Raw genomic sequence first — 17510 nt, 5'->3', positions numbered from 1 at the left:
GATTTTCCAAAAATAACAAGGGTAGAATTAATGAGGTTTTAGTGTATTTTAATAAAACTTCGTAATCCGGTTGAGCTCTTCATGCTGATTTTATAAAATACCATCACTTGTTCCTTAGGCACATTATTTCCCGAGATAATTGAACTTAATTAACTACTGATTGTAGGTACAATAATACAAAAGCAATATCTCAAAGGGTGGCAAATGGCATATGCCTAGATACTGCAAAGCCTAAGGCACACAATGGTAGGAGCACTTTTATGATATGACAATTCTTAGTTACTCTATGGCAGTTTGAATTTCATGGTGCAAGCATGGCCACTTTAATCCAAGAAAACTGTTACCTAGCCTATACAGTAACCAAGCCTTTGTGGCTGCGTGTACTTGATTACAGCGCAAGGCACAGGCACTTGTGAAAAAAGTGTCCTTTAATTAAGTGCAGTCAAGGCTGACAAGGCTGACAAGGCCAACAAGGCGAGAGTCTTATCGGGAAAAGCATTGCGTGTTGCTGCGTGGCACACAATGCTGAAGCTAACGGAAAAAAGGCCAAGTGTGACGAAGATTACGCACCGTCTGCTGGTAGAGGCCAATGCGCAGGTTACCGACACCCTGGATGCAATTCTTGACATGGGTGTGCTTGTAGCCCTCGATGTAGATGTAGCCCTTGACTCCCTCCGGAGCCACCACGCTGCGAATTTGCAACGGCTGAAAGAGATAAAAAAAAAAAGAAAACAGCTTCAGATTGACAGCAACACAATGTATTTGAATACTATGTCAAGTAGGAGTAAGGCTCGTAGTTTTATGAATAGTATAAATGGGAGTAAACATTCGCTAACTACACCTACTGAGTATGTCACGCAGTTACTTTTTGCAAGTGAATGTTCTGTGCTGCTGCTCTCTTCATTATTTCACTGTGGCATGCCTCAGAAGCACAGCAGATCACATGACCTCCAACATTGGGCAGACGGGAAGAAAGCGTATATCAAGACGCCAACCTTTTCACCCCAACTGCTCACCCTGTCAGAATTAGCCTGACACATGTGAATAACTCTTTCCTAGCCCTCTTGATGCTTCAAATGCCCTCCAGGTCATTACGGTGGATCTTAATGGAAGTTCATGTTCAATGTTCATGTATGCTGTAACCCAACATAGGCTTCAGGTGGCAAGAAATGGGGGAAAGGTCTCGCTGCACAGTGTGATCAATATTTTTTTTTTTTCTCTTCTTACACCACCCGAAGTGGGCTACAGGTGGCCGAGACAGCGCATATATTTATTACACACATAGAAACCTGGGACATGACTCCGAGATTGCGCATGAGAGTGGTGCGTCCATATAATTATTACCAAAATAAAATACAGTTAAACCTGGACATAACGAAACTGACAAATTCCCCAAAAAACTTCCGTTATAAAGAGGATTTCGTTATATGCAGGTTCGGCACGAAAATTCGAAAAAGAAACGCTTACCGTATTTACTCGATTCTTACCGCTTACCCATGGCGTTGTAGCATCGTATACGGCCCGTTTATAGTCCGACAATGGGCCTCTTTGATTATCCGTTTCTGACAGTCCCGGAATGTCCGAGAAACTGCACATGCAACGCTCATTGGCTGAAATCACTGCTACGGGCAATCCGGGACTGTCAGGCACGGATAATCGAAGAGGCCCGTTATCGGCGCGCGTGCCAGCGTCGTTTGCGGCCGTCACGCTACGCTAAACTAAAGACGATGAAGCAGACTTGGATATCTAGCTCTCTTGGCTTGGATCTCTAGCTCGCACAACCGTCCTAGACGCGGACGTGAAGCAGCTGGCGCCATCTTGCGCACGCAGCACCAACTTGTGATGATCTCCGAGACTTTTGCAATCAGCGCGCAAGCGGGATACGCTGCGCGGTAATGGCGGCAGATACAAATTCACGTAAAACTTTTCGCCCCGTCTCGATCAAGGGCAACTTAGGAACGCAAATTTCACGATTATTCTGCATGAAAAACGCCGCCCAGAACCAAAATTTCGATCATTATATCCGATATGTGGTGAATAACATATCGTTATATATTGGTTTTTTTCTCCACAGCTTTAATGCATAAGTTGATACTCACTGCACTGTGCAAGTGATACTGCACTGTAGTTGCATGCAGCACACTGCCGCACACATGCATCCCCACAACAAATTATGTTGTATTTACAATATCTACACAACATTTCCCTAAAAATTTGTCTGTTGTACCTGACAGTCCATTATAGACGGGTCTGTTATAAGCAAAATTTATTTCACTAATTATATAAGCAGACCAAACGCGCATACACAAAAGCGATATAAAAATACCAGGCTTATGTTACGTATATCAAAAAAAAGTGATGCATACTGCAATATTTTTTTTTTATGTGTGACACACTATTTTTGCCTGCGAATGCAATTTATGAGAGAAGCCTCTTCAGCCTTTGTAGTATTGCCTGCTATGTACGAAGCGGAGTATCAAATATCAACTACGCTCATTTGCTCTGCAATTCCCAAATATTCCTCTCCCTAAAAGTTACACCTAGTACCATTTTCCATTACACAGCTTGTTGGGCGAAGCTTGACCTCTTTTCAAGTTTCTGCGTCGGTATTCAAGTTTCAGTCCCACAGGGTATCAAAAGGCAAGGGGGGGGGGGGGGGGGGCAGCATGCACACTGCAGGACCCGACAAGCTGAATATATAAAGAAGAATTTACTCTAGGGACCTGAAAAAGTTGTCCTTAGTAACCGAGTGTCTCTTGTAACCATGTTTCTTGTATGCGAAGTTGTTAACATGGCGAAGATAGGAAAACCAACCAAACCATTTTCAAATGTCTCTTGTAACCGTGTCTCTTGTAACGAGATTTTACTGCACTGTTCCTTACCTCTTCTGTAAATTGGTAGGCAATAAACTTGCGCATCATCTGAAGCACTGTGGCCTTCTCCTCGCCAATCTTGCACTTGACCATCCACAGGTTGGGATCCCTGGATTAGACACCGACGACATGGAAACACTGATGGACAAGATATTTTTCAGAGGAGATCCTAACATTACAACTATCAAGTTAATAAAGACGGCTGGATAGTCCGCACATTTTTTTGAAGCATGATTTTAGCATTCATTTCTTGCTGTCACAATGGTCAGCAAGAAGCAAGCACGAATTCAGATCGAAGCAGGTGGCCTGGGTTACAAAATATTCTCGGGTTTTAAGTGCCATAACCCCGATCTGATTATGAGGCACGCCATAGTGGGGAAGTCTGGAATAATTTGGATCACCTGGGGTTCTTTAACATGCACCCAAACCTAAGTACACAAGTGTTCTCGCATTTTGCCCTCATCGAAATGCGGCCACTATGGCCAGGATTCGATCCCGCGACCTCGTGCTTAGCATGGCCTGGGTTAAAGAACTTGCAGGTGTGGTAGCATCAAATTTTTTCTCTAAGTAACACTGCACAAATGTGGAAACTGTACGTGGCCTTGACTGCCATCAGTAACACCATCCAGCACCTCAGTGCAGCCAAACCCATTTATAAAGAATGTAATTAATTCCACAAAAGTGGCCCTTACAGCAGTAGTTCGTTATATGTGAATTTGCCCGTTGAAAAGCGCTAAAATTAACAACACTGAAGCTCGCATCAGCAGTTATAATTAGACGCCACTTGGGTTCGAAAACTTTACTTCCAGTATCTGCATTTCAGTTCCTGGCACTTTTTCCATACCTCGCTGTAAATGTTTCTTTATAAACCTGCTTAATTTGTGTGTAGCGTCAATCTACATAGTGAAATCCGGTGTCACAGCTGTTTCAAAATGCCGCCCACATCTAACTATTTCCTACTTCGACAAGTGCAACCGAAGTGCCACTTCGACTAGTTTCATTTTCTTCAAGAGCTTGCGATACCTTTTACTATCAGTAGGACTAGAGTGGGTTCTGGATATGACAGTGAAGGTTTCTAGTTGGTTAGGAAGCACAAAGTACTGCGGTATGCCGCCAGTTCACAAAGGCTTTGTCGTTACAACTGTGCATTAGCCACATGACGCCTGAGCGTGCCGAGAGCCGTGAAGTTATGTTTTCGGCCACTTCGGCCGAAAAAGTCTGAAGTTCGAAAAGTAAAATGTCATTGCAACCCATTATCACTGATCAGCAATATAATAAACGAAGCAACAACGAACAGTTACTTCCTGATAATGACAACGTACTCGCCAACCCTATGCACTGCACTGCCCCTAAGGATTGCGCCTGGAAAGCGACATAACTTCTTCGCAGCTTCCAAAATCTGCAGGCAGCACTAGCTTGCCAATCTCAATGGTCGGATCTTCATCGCAGTTAAACTGAAGTGGAGAACAATATCCTGCAGGCCCAGTTCAATTGCACTTTTGCGCTTCGGCAGGCTTCTTTAGACATTTCATTCCCTTCGCATGCACCCTCTTTTTTTCTGCGACCATGTTTGAAGCGTTTGTTGCAACAGTATGGTACTTAAGCAAGTCTTCGTTACACATTGACACAGTTTCGATACGTAGGGTTTAGAAATCATAACTGCACTGAAACGTGGTCCTTATAACCGTAAGATTGTTATACCTGGGATCGCTATAAGTGGGCTCGACTGTACTGCCACAGGTTTTCACAGATCACCTTCACTTCTGTGCATCATGGCATGGTTGCATTTTCAGCAGAAATTGAAATGCTCCACTCACTTGACACCAGGAAGCAAAGTCTGCTGGGCAATCTCGTCGGAGAGCTCGACGTCAGCCTCCCGGTAGCCGCCCTCTGCCGCCGTGGTGTCGGCATACTTGCGTCTATAGTAGTCTTCAATCTCATCTTCCTTCTGAGACCTTTGAAAAGAAAAAAGAACAAGCATTAATGTCGGCAAGACCACAAAATATGAAATACAAAGGAGAACCCGCAACAGGGGGCATGCACGACTCCTCCTGTGTTAGATAAATTTTTTGACAAACAAGAAACAATCACACTTGAATGAACTTGAACGTGAAACTTAAAAATAAAAGGCCACCTGTGAAAGCGAGCGAAGAAAAGGAGGCCACCATAAGCGCGGCTTACTATGAAAGCCACAGTGGGTGCACCACCGGCAGGGTTTCCCAATGACTCAGCACATTGTAATGAAATTCCAAGATATTCGTTCAGCCAGGATCGTAGGGAACGTACACCTTCCAGAAGCACTGGGGTTCAAAGCTGATGGGAATGCTAACTGGTCAGCGGTCAAGATAAGCGCAAGACACTTAGAGTGTGTCTCACCCACTCACGCTCATACTCGCATCCGCTCCCACTGAATGGGCAGACACTCGCATACATACTTATGTCTACTCACACTCGCAGACAGTCACTCGCACTCATGCTCACTTCCATTCAAACTCAACGTCACTGACTCTCATTTATGCGAACGTAAACCTGCACTCACACCCGTTCCCACTCATGTGCACTCACACCCTTTGTTGCTAAGGCTCGACCTCACTCCAGTGAAATGAGTCAATGTGGTAATCTGGGCGAGTTGGTTATGCATTTCAAAATGGATTTAGAGCAAAAGCACTACTAGCCTACCAACCTAGATTTCACCTCTGACTGTGTTAAGCCTCTTCACACAGGCACGCGCTGTATGAAGGCATAGCCTCTTCTTCTGTGCCTCCATTCTCCTCGGACGACGCTCACTTAGCCACTGCGCATGACGTCATGGAAATCTACCACGCTCCCTACAAAACATGCACGCGTGCCGCGCCACTTAGTCACTCCTCCCTTACACTTCGACTTGTGTGCAACGTCGTCCACGTAAGTTTGTGTGAAATAAATATGGAAGGTGAATCGGGATTGTCATCGGGAATGTCTAAAGAAGAGATTTCTGGCGGCAAGCGCCGCAAATTACAATGAGCTCGGTGACGGAGGCAGCAGGAGCCGACCGACGAAGAAAATGTGCTTTTGCACGATAGTTCGTGGTTGGTGCAGCAAAACCATCTGTCATGTTTGCACTAGAAAACGCAGACAAAGAAAGGCAGGTACAGGACACACAAAAGGGGGGTACGAGTCCTGTACCCCCCCCCCCCTTTCATTGTCCGCATCTTCTAGTGCAAAAAAAAAAAAAAAAACATTTCGAAACGTGAAATGAATGTGGAGCTAGTACAAGTCAGCGTACTCGTGAGTGAGGCTACCCATGTAACGCAGAGGTAGGCAAAATGCTAGACTGCAACAGATGTACAGCGAAACCTGATTAGCTTAAGCAGGCTTTTGTCACCACCCTGTGTCAAAGAGAATGCCATTAGAAAATAACAATCGCCGTCATCTAACCCCAGGTTCGTTTACTTACGTGAGCATCATCTGCAGGCGTCGGTGGGAGTTAGCTCCTTGGAGGACGTCTCCTCAGTGGCCCGGTGGGGGTCGATCATGTCCTCGGCCCCTTCTTCCCAATCTTCCTCATCTTCGACTTCGTCGTCCACCTCGGCCTCGTCCAGGATGAAGCCGCCGAAGCGTGCCTTCTTGCGCCGCTTCCGCCTCGCTTCATCTTCTTCGTCCTCTTCTTCCTCCTCATCATATTCCTCCTCATCCTCCTCATTCAGGTCCTCGCCCTCTGGCTCTTCCTCAGGCTCTGGCTCCTCCTGTTCAGAGAAGATTTGAAGTATTTTTCAAGACTTTTCGGGTCTCTTAAATTACACTCACTCAGAGGCGAACTTGAGGGGCAATGCAACTTACTGTATTTACTTGAATCTAGCGTGCTCTTTTAGTGGAATCATTTAGTAAAAATTACGTGTGTTAGATTAGAGTACAAAAATAGACATGCAATAATGAATAGCTATCGTCATTGCATTTAAACATTCTTGTAATCTAATCCAACCTGCACGTCGCTGTGACTGTACGAGATGCAGTAGGTTTGTGCCAGCTCCATAAGTTCACTTGGTTATATAGTGTATTCTAAAACATCACAGTTAGGCTGCGATAGTCTGCAAGGTTTTTAAGAAAACGCGGTACCGCGAATGTCATAGACGGCACCGAAGATGCGATGTCCTGGGCAGCTGACAGTGAAAGTGAGGCCTGCGACAGCAATGATGAGTAATGCCTGCTCTACTATCGCCAGGTGAGAAAAAAATTGCCATTACTCTCTCCCTCTTTTCATAAAATTTAGTAAGTGATCAATCAAGGGCATTGCATTTATAATTTCTTGAAGTATGGCCATCAGGGTACATGTTACAATTGAGGGTGCATTAGAATCAAGTAAATACGGTATGTACTGTGCAACAAGCGGTCAATGCTCATCATCATCTCTTTCAACGGGTCACAAGCGTTCCCACATGCATTTACGACCGAATGCAGCTCTCATTCGCGTAAAAAAAATTCAGAGTACGGTGTGACCAAGTGGTACAAGATACCACTTACTTCAGCGCCTTCGGGCACTTCTTCAGCTTCAGCAATGCCAACCCCGCTTCCGGCTTCGCTGCGAGCCTCCTCATCTTCTTCCTCCTCCTCTTCCTCTTCCTCAGCGTGCTCGCTGCCCTGGAAGCTGCGTTCACTCTCATTGTCGGAGTAGTTGCTTCCCTCGCTGTCCGACATGGCGGCAGGTGCACGTTCACCGAGCCTCACCGGCAGCGGGCTTCTCTAGGGAAGAGTTCCCGTCACACCTGCCCTGAAAGGGGGGAGGGGGGGGGGGGATAGACAGTTTTAAAACAATGTACAGGTCGTTGCATACGGAGACGTGCATTTTTTTTTTGTGCCCATCATAAGAGTTTTGCCCTTACTGCTGCTCTTATACTGCACAAATTTCACAGCAAGATCTAATTTTATGGTCCAGATTGTTCTATATGCATGCATGAACACACACACACACACACACATGGTTTTATTCCATGACAATACAAAATAGTATTCGTGCCCGCGGAAGAATAAATTGCTTGTTGGCAGGTGACGGCAGTCGCTGCAGCGTCTACTAAGCACATACACAAGTTTAGAGAGAGAGAGAAAAAAAAAAAGGAAAAATAAAATTTTAAATACAGTAACAGAAATAAACATAAATGGCCTTCACGCTGTTATTTGTCTAGCTTTAAAAAAAAAAAAAAAAGAAGATGCCAAATTACCTCTCACCGTAAGTGGTGGTCAAAACATGGCAGCTACGGCATCATCTATCGTTGGCTGCATGGCAAGGCAAAGCCTTCAAGATTAACTTCCGCTACTCAGCGGGGTGTGGACATTACGAGGGGTGTAGATGAAGGCAAATTCACTTTTTGTTTTTTCAGTCTAGTAACACTGCCAAGTCATATCAAACGACCTTGGCCATGAAATTGCTATGAAATTTGAGCAAGAACAGTGCAGCTGTAAGAGCAATTTTTTTTTATGATGCATAGAGAAAAATGCAGGTCTGTAAATTCAATGCAAAGAGTTTGCATAATATTGTGGTGTGCATGACTTATGACTTTCAGTTAAACAAACGAACATCCACATGCAAGAAAAACGTAACAAGACATTGCACCATTTGGATTGATTACAAAAGCAAGGGAGAGCGCAGCCATTTCTTAAACCGAAACCAATCAAAACGGGCAATATTTCAACTGCCACTGTCCACTTTGTTCATTTAATGGTGCTCGCTGTTGCCTACATTCTTGAGTTTTCATGCCAGTGTGTTTTGTGAGTGTAGATGTGTAGGTTTCACCCACAGTATCTATCAGGGCAGAAATTCACACGAGCACAAAATGACTAAAATGTAGACACAGTGCTTAGTTTTGTTGTTTGTCCTCGTGTCAATTTTGGCACTGAGACCAACTGTGGATTAGCAATGTCAATATTGCCCAGATCAGCCCTTTATTATATAAAGTTACACATTTTTCACCCCCATGACACCTGGAGTAGCAATCCAAGCCTGTCGCTAGGCTAAGCATTCCAGTTAGATTTTTCAGCAAAGAACAAGAACAAAGGTACCCTGCAACTCCACCAAAATGTTAGGTGAAGGAAGCAGAAATTATGCTGAAGACTATTACAAGGTATATTTACTAAAGGGATTGCAAAGCTGACCCCAATTTAGCTGTTAGCGTGTACCACGGCCAGTTAGTTGTCATCTCCATCGGGACAACAGCGTTCATTCTTCACTGGATGCTCTTTCTGCCACGTTTTGTGACATACTGGTTGATGGACACATTTTCGTTGTGATACGTTAACGTGATGTGCAAGTTTGAGTAATGAATAGACAAATTACTTGGTGGTGAGCGTTCAAGAGGCTATTGTATGAGGCTAGCAGCCTGGGATGATGCAGGACCAACTTTCTGAGCAGTTTAGTTACGACTATTGAAAATGCAAAACATATCTTTTTGTCCACTACCGTATATTTGAATGCAGAATCCGAAGTTTATAAATAAGAAAAGGCAAGGCAATGCACAGTGGGCTACAGGGGCATTTCAAGACAGATGATATTAGGTGTGCTGCTCGCACTTGATCATTAAGATCAGATGCATCTATGTATTGCATTTGCAATTCTCATTTATTTGTTTAGGCAACTGGCAATCAAATAGTACTCAATTGAGCCTGCAGCAAGAATTTAGGGGACACTTTAGGCTGTAGTTCTTTTTCACTACCAATGTCTGCATGGTGATCGTTCGCTCTTTTGCAAAGGATTCTACCCATTTAAGGGATGTGAGCTTTCTGCCCAGCTTGCCTTGAATGAAAGTAGATGTGCATTTTAACATTTTAAAACGATGAAATCGAACACAATGTTTAGAAGCTCGTCATAAAGAACCCATTACAAAGAGCACAGTTCCTTTTGGAAAGGGCATACACTCAAAGTTAGCAGCAACTCTAGTTTGGCAGGGATGGTAGCACCAACGCATGCTTTTTCCGGGTGATGGCTTGCGCGGTAACTGGTCACGGCAGTGCAAATGCGGTGCCGCGTCGTTTGCTACTGTGAGCATATGAGCTACAGCGATCAGGAAAAGAACATGTTCAGGCGGGCGTATTCAGACAACATTACAGCAAAAGATGTTACGAGCGCAAAGAACGGAACAGACAGATCTCAAGATTTACTGCACGTTACACTTAGCAATTATAAAACAAATGGCATAAAGTAAACCCGCCGCGCGCATCTGATCACACTGACAGCAACATGCGGCGGCGTACGACTGTTTTCGGCTTCATCCAGCACGAGCCACCAGAGAACGTTCCGCGCTTCTTTTTTTCTGATATGCGAAGTGCGTCGTCAAAGTTCTCTCCCACGTACTCCAGCCTTTAAATCCCAAAAGCGTTGCCCGCAATCCGTCTTCAGCTGTTTACGCAAACTAAACAAACGCACCCACGACGCAACGAATTGAGGGGATCCGCGCAGAAACGCGATCGTTGTACTGTGCACTGAGGTTCAGGTTGAACGCACATGGACAGTTAAATATCTCGGCTGCACACAGTACTCGTCGTAGGCTACATATCAGGCATATTCCCGATGCATGGCCGACAAATAGAACGACTTCCTCCAGCTGGCTACACGGCCGTGTCGAGTAATTGGCGATCGCAATATACATCGCGTTGCAAACATAACGAGAACGTCTAGGTGAATGAACATGTGCTCGAATATAAACGATGCTTACCCACAGTAAAATGAGCTTCCGAAATGAGCACAACGCTTCCGAACGCTACAATAGCGCGAGGACCTTCACCTTGGCGCGAGCACTGCGCCAACTGTGCGTTTGTGCTAGTAAAAGACGACGTGCAGTGGGCCTCTCGTTGACTCACCTGTCTCAAGAAGCCGTACTGTGATTATTTTTCACGCAGACAAGATAGTTTTACGGGTAAAAACTGCCGTAAATCGTCGTCGACCGCAATTCAACAGCCTGACAAGACGGACACAATGTTGCCGAGTTAGGATTTACGAACGGAATGAATCTGCTAAGTGAAGCGGCCCGCGAGCATTTACTGCTTCTTTCTTCCTTTCTTTCTTACTTTCTTTGTGTGTAAAAGCAGCTTCGCGCAAAAATTTATTGTGTTTATAATATTGAAAAAAAAAAAAAGGTGGAAGCTTTAGTATGATTTGTTATTAGCCACTGGAGAGAATTCCGGCCAGAATGCTAATGGCGCGCATTATGAAATGGTATTATGATGGTATGAACAAAATGGTCCACAGGCGCAAAACACTTGTCAAACAGTAAGTTATTTCATTATTTGGTGTTGTTCCTTAAGAGCAGTAGCAGAGCTCTAATCATGAAGTGCTATTTGTTGTGGTATACGTTGCTGTTTAAAGAAGTTCATCATTCGCGGCGTTCTTGCTGGTAATCATTTGAGTGATGACTGACGACTAATGACCGAGCGATAAATTGCTAAATGGTGCGCCCGCTTTTTGGAGACACGTGTCGCTGAAAATGTACGCAGTGAGAGGCTACCTATGTCGGGCACGTGTAGGACTCCGTGTAGGAGATAGAAATATCTGTACTTTATTGAAAGAAAAGGAAATGGCTGCAAGGACGCATTATTAGGTCGACATCTGTGCATAAAAAAATAGTCCGCACGCCTTCTTGCCATAATCAATTGTATTCTGTTGTGAAATACTAAATGCGTGTTCCCTTTATACTGTAGGCCAAATACATACCTGTCAACCCGGGAAGCTTAAAATTCATAAATAACGAAAACATACCGTGACAAGAGAGGGGGGGGGGGGGGGGAATTGAGGAATAGCCTGACTTTTTTTTTATATAAGTTTGCCCTGAGATGCGCACACCTACAGACCACAGAGCCAACCCTTCTGCAAATAAAGGTTCTATTCATTAATTAATTAAGAATTACTTGCATTTAAACGCAGCAACAGCAGAGACCCACAAGCATCACATAAGTTTTTAAATCACAATGACTTTGTCAGCGACCTTGCTCTTGCCGACTTGGCTTACTTCAGGAACCTGTCCTAATGAACTTGTTCCAAGCACGTACCCCTCTGGCATATGTGCTACTAAGAGGGGACGGCGCAGGTACCATCCCAATTTTTTTTTTTTTTTTTTTTTTTTAGTGTGTATATTTTGCAATCTTGATCCGCTCCATCTTCTAAAACCGCTGAAGTTTTTTTTTTTTTTTTTTTTTCGCGAACAGAAGTTACTTTTGCGTAAAACTTGCCACAACATTAGTAAAATCAAGTTCGTAAACTTTATGAAGAATTTGGGAGAGTTGGCAAATTTATGCTATAGTATGACACGCACTGCAACCAATATCGAAGTCTATTTACTTTGCTAGGCGCCGTGCTGTTGCTTAATGTGCAGATATGTCATCCGTCAATAAGACAAAACACAATAAGACAAATTTAAAATAGCTCGCGTTTGCGTCCACAATACGATAAACCCAGTAGGACTCGAATGGGCCAAGTCCTGATGGGAAAGGTAAAAAAAAAAAAAAAAAAGGCATATGCTACGAGAATAGCACATTTATTCAAGAAAAAATACAGCTGTTTGTTAGTATATACATATGTACAAGCACTACAATTTAAATAAGGAGTCTATTAAAATGCGCAGACCAAGCGCGCACAGCGCGCCTGATCACCGAAGTTCATTAAAAAACACCGCCTAAGCGTGCACAGCATGCTTAGTCGACTTCTTCGATGGTGGGCCCCCCAGACTGCTGCTGCGTCGAGGAACTGCTATGCTTGTTGCCACCCTGGTGCATCTTGGACATGTAAGGCGAGCAGAACTGCTGCAGTTCCTTGAGCTTGTCCTCGTACTCGTCCTTCTCGGCGAGGCTGTTGCAATCGATCCACGAGATGGTTTGCTTACACTTCTCCAGAACGCTCTCCCGGTCGCTCGACGACATCTTGCTTCCGGATTCCTCGGCTGCCTGCTTGACGCCGTACACGTAGGACTCCAACGCGTTCCTCGACGCCACGCGGTCCCGTTGGGCCTCGTCCTCTTGCTTAAACCTCTCGGCCTCGGCGAGCATCTTGTCGATCTCTTCCTTGCTGAGGCGGCCCTTGTCGTTGGTGATGCGAATGCTCTCCTGCCTGCCTGTACTCTGGTCCTTGGCCGACACGTGGAGGATCCCGTTGGCATCCATGTCGAAGGTCACTTCGATCTTAGGCACGCCACGAGGAGCCGGCGGAATACCGTTCAGGTTGAAGGTGCCGAGCAGGTGGTTGTCCTTGGTCATGGCGCGCTCGCCTTCGAACACCTGGATGGTGACGGCGGGCTGGTTGTCCGAGTAAGTGGTGAACGTCTGAGACGTCTTGCACGGGATTCGGGTGTTGCGCTCGACGATGCGAGTCATGACGCCTCCGGCGGTCTCGATGCCGAGCGACAGGGGCGCGACGTCCACCAGGAGAACGTCTCGGATGCTCTCGCTGTTGTCCCCGCTCAGCACGGCAGCCTGCACCGCTGCTCCGTAGGCGACGGCTTCGTCCGGGTTGATGCCCATCGACAGTTCCTTGCCGTTGAAGAAGTCTCGGAGCAGCTTCTGCACCTTGGGTATGCGCGTCGAGCCTCCGACCAGGACGACGTCGTGGATCTGACTCTTGTCCATCTTGGCGTCCTGGAGTGCGCGTTCCACGGGTCCCAGCGTGCTGCGGAAGAGATCTATGCACAACTCTTCAAAACGCGCCCGGGTGATCTTGGTGTAGAAATCGATGCCTTCGTGGAGGGCGTCGATCTCGATACTGGCTTCGGCCGAGCTGGACAGCGTCCGCTTGGCGCGTTCGCAGGCCGTACGCAGTCTTCGGACGGCCCGCGCGTTCTTACTCAAGTCCCTGCGATGCTTACGCTTGAACTCTTCGACAAAGTGCGTCACCATCCGGTTGTCAAAATCCTCGCCGCCCAAATGCGTGTCGCCGGCGGTCGAGCGCACCTCGAACATGGAACCTTGGTCGATGGTCAGAACAGAGACGTCGAAGGTGCCGCCTCCGAGGTCGAAAATGAGGACGTTCTTCTCACCTCGAAGGTTTTTGTCGAGTCCGTACGCCAGCGCTGCAGCAGTCGGTTCGTTGATGATCCGCAGTACGTTGAGCCCGGCGATGGCACCTGCGTCCTTCGTTGCCTGCCTCTGAGAATCGTTGAAGTAGGCCGGTACGGTGACAACAGCATCCTTCACTTTCTGTCCCAGGTAGGCCTCGGCCGTTTCTTTCATCTTCGTCAGCACCATGGCGCTGATCTCCTCCGGGTTGAACCGCTTCTTCTCACCCTTGAACTCGACGCAGATCTTGGGTTTGCCGCACTCGTTGACAACCTTGAAGGGCCAGTGTTTCAGGTCCTCCTGAATCTTGGGGTCGTCGTACTTGCGGCCGATGAGTCGTTTGGCATCGAATACCGTGTTCTCGGGGTTCATCGCCGTCTGCGCCTTGGCGGCGTCGCCGATGAGGCGCTCTGTGTCGGTGAAGGCGACATAACTCGGTGTCGTGCGGTTCCCCTGATCGTTGGCGATGATCTCGACACGACCGTGCTGGAAGACGCCGACGCACGAGTACGTCGTGCCCAGGTCAATGCCGATCGCCGGCGCTCCTGAACTGTTACGAGTTGGCATCGCGAAAATTTCGCTTTGTAGAGAAGCTTGGGAAAAGACTTCGCTCGCACTTGTAGTTGTGATCGCTCTGTCGAAACTGCGTGGCAGCAGACGACGCCGCGCTTTTATAATAACCTCGCGTCGTTCGAGAAACTTCGAGAGACTTCCGGGACGCTCCCGACCAATCGTACGCTTCAGCGGTGTGTGACGTAAACGCTGCGCGCTCCCATTGGCCATCCGCCTGCAGAAGGATCGGGAAAGTTCTAGCGTCGTCTGCTGCCGTTTTCGTCTGCTGAAAATACAAAGAAAGGGTTGGTTTTATTTGCGGGTTCGTTGATCTGGCGATGATTAAGCTGGCCGCGCAGTTTGCGCAGAGAAAAAAAAAAAAAAGCGCGTTTGCGGGTCATGCTGCAACCTTTGTTATTGTTCCAGCCCGAGTTTCGGTAGGAAAACGCCCTGAAATGCACCGGTGTTAGTTTTAGCAGTGTAGTGCAGATGGCGCGACGCGTCCACTCCTTGGCGGACTTGGAACACCATTTTGTCGAGTTGCGTCATCTGCTCTTGATATTTTATTTTCGTAGGCTGTAGTATCGTTCTCGCGGTGCCCGAAAAGTACACAACGAGACTAGTTTGGTTTGTACATTGTGCAGAATTGTTCGTGACGCAAGAATTTATTCAAACAGCGAGTATTCCACAGCTTCTTTCGTTACTGGAGCCATGAATAAGCGTCTACTGGAAGCCTCTGTAAAGTGCAGGGGACTGACTTTTTTCGGCCGTCTGCAATACTGCGTAACGTGGGCCGCGGCTGACTCACGCGGCCGTATTCGATACCCGTACCGTGGCGTGGGCCGCAACACGCGGTATCGTCGTACTACGTCACGTGGTGCATGTCGACCAATGAGAGCACGGCGCGCGGCGCGGCATTTTCCACGCGCCCAGACCATTCTCGAAACTTCGCGCTTTTTCTAGCAGACGACGTTTTTCGGCGGGGGTCGATTGAAAATTGCGGGCCATAGAGCGCGCTCTCGCGCAACGCCGACAAATACGAGATTGAATGTTGTTCGTTTCAAATTCATATAACCAGCCTCTTTTATTTTTCTCTGCACTCCGATCAACTAGCATACGCGTGACTTTTTCATATTTCAGCAAAGTGAGCTGTAACACCGGCCGGTGTCGTTCTTAGTTCTTCTGTTCTGTGTTTGTTCGTTCGTTAGTTTGCTTGTTTGTTTGTTTTTTTAGAAGTTACATGATGTTCGTACGGTACATCGTGTATCCACCTTCTTTCCTTAGAGATGTTATATATTCTACAATTCACGCCGATTTTTTTTTTTTTTTTTAGTGACATACTCAAATATTCTTAACTATTCGGTTACCCCGCTAGAAATGTACTCGTTTTCAGTGCATTTATGTGTCAACGTTTTATTCTAAGACGTAGCAGTCACAGCGTCTACCGCGATACATAAAATTATCGCCAGATCACTGGTGTTTTGAATGGATATAAAGCAGCAATTATTGATCAGTAAGATTTTGAGAATTCTTACGTGAAGTGTCAACGAAGCACCGCACGTGTGTGTGTGTGTGTGTGTGTGTGTGTGTGTGTGTGTGTGTGTTTATACAAAATATGCAACTGAGCTCCTTGTACCCTACTTTTGCAAGCCAGATCGCGAAAACACGAAAACAAATTATTATGAAGATTTGTTGGCATGAATACAAGCCATAGTGATGCCCGTGTTATGCGGGTAAGCAGTAGCCTCACAAATGTGAAAATGGGGAAGTTATTATTGTAAACAGAACATTTGTTTTTACTCATTGCAGCAGGCACCTGGCTCGTTTTTTTTTTTTTTTTTTTTTTTGCATTCTTTAGGCTCACCAAGCAATTGTTGTCAGGTCAGGGAGCATGCAGAAGCCTCCTCGTTCTCGATTATTTCGTTCAATAAACTTTTCTGGGCAAGCAAGGTGGTCCAGTCCAAGTGTTGCTGGAGTCTCCACATGCATTGTTCAGTTCCTGCACATTGCTGCACATTGCTGTACACTAATGTGAAATGTTGCACTACATTATACAGTAATGAATAAGGGCACTTGAACAGGCGGTGTTCAAAATGTAAGAGCTCAGACAGCTAGTCAAGATTCCGTCGAAGGTCGGTCTTTAACTGCGCGCTCTTGCGTGAGTGAAAGCCCCACACGACGAGAATAAGGATCGCTCGTAAAAGTTGTGCAGTCAACAAAACAATTTTACGGAACACGAGATCTGAGAAAAAAGCTGAAAATCTGCGTAGCCTCACAAAGCAGCCTAGGGGCCGTATTCTGAAACGTTCGCCTAGGCGAAATTTCGCCTAGGCGAAATCAGCGTGTGCGCTGATTGGCTGGTTGAGCACAATTGAATGACGTCGGGCTCAACCACCCAATCAGCTCATCCAATTTTGCTAAAACAGCCAATCGGCGCACGCCTAAAAGCGAAAAAAGAAATTTCGCATTTACAGCCTTTACCAGTATTTCCGAACAACATTGTGATAATCGGTTTTACTGACTACATGTTACAGGCTGCTCGGAAATTGAACGTTTTCTGAGACTCCGTGGTCCGTAAACTTTTGTGGTTGACTGTGCACGTATACGCCGTCGAAACGCCGATGGATAAAAGCAACCCAAGGTGGGGAAAAATGGAGTTCTACTTGATATTAGTTGAACACAATTATGCAAATAGCACGCGCTCGAGTATGAGCATCTACCGTTATTTGAGACATCGTTAAAGCAGCCTAGACATCGGATCGGAAAATTAGACAACCCGAGAGAAGATTCTGGGTGTTCACTGCTGCTGTGGTTTAAAAATTATGATGCCGAGTCGACCGATAGCGCAAATTTTGCGTCGTTTTATTAAGGAAGTGCTGGGAGCGCTGGATGCTAGTTTCGACGATAATTCCTGTAGAGATTCCATTTTTTCCAGACTCTCCAATCTACCAAAAAGCGTCAAATCAGACAAATAGTTAAAGTCCAGTCGTCATTTCAGATGATGCATGGCATTGCTTGTAAAAGAATTCCAACGGAAATGTTTAAAAACGCGTAAAAAACTGTCGATCAAATTGATCG

The 17510-nt window shown here is 46.1% G+C and overlaps 2 protein-coding genes across 2 annotated transcripts in view; both read right to left on the bottom strand.

Moving 5' to 3' along the window:
• The window catches only part of LOC119433378 (transcription elongation factor SPT5-like), a 164698-nt gene that overhangs the window by 40872 nt on the left and 106316 nt on the right, over window positions 1-17510 (bottom strand). Inside the window, 6 exon segments of the mRNA XM_049659186.1 lie at window positions 571-705; window positions 2883-2982; window positions 4691-4828; window positions 6310-6340; window positions 6343-6598; window positions 7374-7620. Of these exon segments, the coding sequence (XP_049515143.1) occupies window positions 571-705; window positions 2883-2982; window positions 4691-4828; window positions 6310-6340; window positions 6343-6598; window positions 7374-7547 (834 nt within the window). The 5' untranslated portion in view covers window positions 7548-7620.
• Window positions 12350-14608, bottom strand: LOC119433409 (heat shock protein 68). The gene has a single exon (XM_037700614.2). The coding sequence runs from the start codon at window positions 14445-14447 to the stop codon at window positions 12528-12530; it is 1920 nt and encodes a 639-aa protein (XP_037556542.1). The 5' UTR covers window positions 14448-14608; the 3' UTR covers window positions 12350-12527.

The sequence above is a fragment of the Dermacentor silvarum genome, chromosome 11 (genome assembly GCF_013339745.2).
Source record: "Dermacentor silvarum isolate Dsil-2018 chromosome 11, BIME_Dsil_1.4, whole genome shotgun sequence".
Taxonomy (NCBI): domain Eukaryota; kingdom Metazoa; phylum Arthropoda; class Arachnida; order Ixodida; family Ixodidae; genus Dermacentor; species Dermacentor silvarum.
Note: the sequence above shows the minus strand (reverse complement) of the source record. Positions and strands in the feature narration are given on the sequence as shown.

Excerpts from the sequence above, each read along its gene's own strand:
- LOC119433409 (XM_037700614.2), bottom strand. The coding sequence starts at position 14,447 with ATGCCAACTCGTAACAGTTCAGGAGCGCCGGCGATCGGCATTGACCTG.